We start from the raw sequence: 3,538 nt of genomic DNA on the forward strand, positions 1-3,538 counted from the left end.
TCGCCACTGCCATGTGATCGAAGAGGCTCTCGAAGAGCAAGACCGGATTCTTCGGATGCGGGCGAAGCCTTCCGGGAACTACGGTGTCGAGTTCCACTGTGACGGCTATAGCTACTGGCTCGGCACCTTCGAGTACTTGGAGGTGGCCGTGCGTGCGTCCGACATCGCAGCTTGGCGTTTCAGCCGTCTAAGGCACGAGATGAATTTTCCGAAGATTGAAACCCAAGCGGATGTCAGAGTTCATTGGGCCGAAGAATATCAAGATCCGATGAATGGAGGAGAGAAGAAGAAGTCGGCGATTCTCGTTGCTCACGGTGATAGCGACGACGTGGCGATGGCGAGGTTTGCGAGGGAGAATCTGGAGTATGTCCAGACCGAGCGCGAGTCCTTCTGGAAGCGCGAGGTTGAGCAGAAGAACCAAGGAGTTGAAGGAGGAGGAAGCCGACTCCTCGATGGTGATCCCCGTCGAGTCTGAATCGCCGGAATGGCCTAACTCCGAGGAAGAGGACAACAAGTACGATGACCCCAACAAGCAGGAGTTCTGGGAGCAGTTCAAGAGCGGCGACAAGTAGACTAATGGAGATGTTCTCACGAACATAGGTCTGCTTCACGGTACACGTGCACAAATCTATACCTAATGGGGCTATTGCTTCTGGCGGTACGTCATCGAAATTGCCCCCAAGTTGCAAAATATTACCCATCAATGTCATCTATAAGTGATTAAAAAATGTTTCACACAGGGAATCCCCTGCCTGGGCCGGCCCATGCAGTAGGGACCTCCTATACTATGCTTTGCGCGCTGGGAGAAGACGCAGCGCACCCGTTTGGGCTGGCCCATGTCTGGGCGGCCTGTTTTTAAATTTTCATTTTTCTTTTTTCTTTTCCGTTCTCATTTTTCCTACTTTAAATAATTTGAGACTTCAAAAATGTTCCGAAAATTTAAAAAAGAATTTGTAAAATAAATATTTTAATAAATCATAAAATATTTGTGGATTCAAAAAATGTTTGCTATTTTTTAAAAATGTTCCCTTATTCGAAAAATGTTGGAAATATTGAAAATAAATGTTCGGAAAATCAAAAAATGTTCATAATTTTTGAAAAAGTTCATGTATTAAAAGAAGTTAATGAAACTGAACAAAATGTTGACAATTCAAAAAATGATCATGAATGGAAAAATATTCCAAAAATTCAAAAACAACGTGACATACAAAATAGTTTATTCATTCATAAAATGTTCGTTGAATCTAAAAGTGATCATGCATTTCAAATAATGTTCGTTATATCAAAAAATTGTTCACTAAATCAAAATAATGTTCATGAATTTCAAAAATAGTTCCAACAATTTCCAAAAAATTGTTCGTTGATTTTACAAATGTTCGTCGATTTAAGAAAATTGTTAAAAAATGTTCTCAATTTTAAAAAAATGATATCAAATATTATAAAATGTTCATGAATTCAAAAAATGTTCTTGATTTTAGTAAAATGTTCGAAAATTCGTAAAAGTGTTCACACCCCTGTACATTTCGTTTTCCCCCTTCTAATATATCGACACGCAAGGTTTTTGCATGTTTGCAAAAATAAATAAAAACGGAGAGAGTAGTTCAGTGGTGTTCTTATTTAGAATTTCAACACATTCGCCATAAATCAGCCTACAAAATACAAACACTCTACATGACGGAGCATCCATTGGGGTTGTCGTGACTGAGGAAGTCAACAGGGTGCGAACAATGCAAGAACGACGTGTCCTGGTACCCTCTGAGCTCCGAGTGCATACTGTATGACCCACAGCCGCCACCATAGCCATGACCGTAACCACCACCACCACCGTAGCCGTGCCCGTGGCCATAACCGTAACCACCACCGCCACCGTACGGCGAGCAGCTGTCGCCGCCGCAGCGGTGCGACGGGTGCGAGTAGTCGGCGAAGTGCGGGTGCGTGCAGGGGAGGAAGTAGGGGGCCACCACCTCCTTGATCTTCTCCTCTACAACCTCTGCAACCTCTTCAACCACCTTCACGACCTCCTCCTCTTTCTTCTTCTTCACCACGACCGTCTCCTCCACGATGCGCACCATCGTCTCTACCTTGTCGATGACGCAGTGCTTGCGCGTCCTCTGGTAGATGTACTCGGTCAGCTTCTTCTCCTCGATGACGCCCTCGATGACACAAGTGTTCTTGCCGAAGTCCGTCTTGGCAGCGTAAATATCTGCATTACTCGACAATTAATTAGCATGTGCACGTATCAACATAGATACAGGACGAATTTGTGAGAGAGGAAATGAAATTACGCTTGTGCTCAAGTAGGATCTCTCTGACCATGACGGCGCAGTCCGGACAGTGCAAGGGAACCTTCACGGTTATGATCTTGATCTCCTGCATTATGAAACGGGAAACGGGGTGGATGATGCACCGAAACGAAACGCCTTTACAAGGTGATTTTCACTTTTCAGATAGAGAGATCGTCTGTTTACCTCTTTCGTGCTCTTGACCTCGGTGATTATCTCCTTGGGGGGAGGTGGGGGAGGTATGTACTCAACGTGCTTCCTGCATCCCTTGGACACCTTCACCCTGAGCTTCTCCTCGTCGAACCCGACGCCCCTCACCGTCACCTTCCCTGACCCGGCGTCCAGTTTCACCTCCTGAACCCCTGCAGGACACACGCCCGCCCGCCGGTGTCAGTCAGTATGCTATGCTATAAAAACAAAGCAAAACAGAGACTGAGGAGCACGTACCGTGGAACTCGGTGAACTGCGTCTCGATGTCGCGCGCGCATTGCCCGCAGTGGACGTGCACCTTGTACACGGCCGTCTTCAGCTCCACCTTGGTCTCCTCGACCACCTTGGTCTCTCCCCCCATGGCGACTCTATCCCTCAGCTGGTGCTACTACGGAGTGCTAGCTAGGCAATGCACTAAAAAGAGTGGATGCTGCGATGCATAACGCATTCAAGGGGGGTTAATGTGCGCGGCTCCAGGAGTAGGCTTCAGGTGTGAGGTGAGTGTGTGCACGCAGGGTGTTCGTTTGTTGGAGAATTGTTGGAGGTGGTTCGCATCACTTGTTTCTTTGTTGGGGTTCACATCACTTGTTGACGGTTGAGAAAAAACGGCTCGGAGGGTCGGATCAATCCACTTCGCATGTACTTCGAGCGCGGAGGTATGTGTTCGTCGGGGACGTGAGTGACGACGTGCCGTGGGTTTTGTCAATCCAAACTCTGTGGTTCGTCAAGAATGTTTCCCCCAAGTGGTTGGGCTGTCGTGTGATTGACCGCGCGCGCTTCACGACGGGTCAACTTTTAGCACAAGCTAATTGATTAGTGTACACTTCGCCTACGTCGACGTGCGATCGTCTGCGAATTAAAGTACTCATGATTGACCTACCAAGGCGAAAACGTTGACGGCGCCAAGTCGACGCTGCGATCAGCGGTGTTTTTTTAACAGCGGACGGCAAAGTTCTATGGTGACGGCGTCCAACGGCAAAAATAGAAGTCGGGCCGAATAAAAACAGAGAAAGCTCAAAATGTTCTTTTTTCAAACCATGCATGTG

General features: G+C 47.1%; 1 protein-coding gene across 1 annotated transcript; it reads right to left on the reverse strand.

The window, feature by feature from the left end:
• Positions 1-1,611: 1,611 nt before the first annotated feature.
• Positions 1,612-2,953, reverse strand: LOC119368304 (heavy metal-associated isoprenylated plant protein 4-like). Its single transcript, XM_037633598.1, has 4 exons — positions 2,730-2,953; positions 2,469-2,644; positions 2,286-2,370; positions 1,612-2,203 (listed from the first exon to the last, which is right to left on the reverse strand). The coding sequence occupies exons 1-4, from the start codon at positions 2,851-2,853 to the stop codon at positions 1,668-1,670; spliced, it is 921 nt and encodes a 306-aa protein (XP_037489495.1). The 5' UTR covers positions 2,854-2,953; the 3' UTR covers positions 1,612-1,667.
• Between the last annotated feature and the right edge of the window lie 585 nt (positions 2,954-3,538).

Source organism: Triticum dicoccoides, chromosome 2B (genome assembly GCF_002162155.2).
Source record: "Triticum dicoccoides isolate Atlit2015 ecotype Zavitan chromosome 2B, WEW_v2.0, whole genome shotgun sequence".
NCBI classification, from domain to species: Eukaryota; Viridiplantae; Streptophyta; class Magnoliopsida; order Poales; family Poaceae; genus Triticum; species Triticum dicoccoides.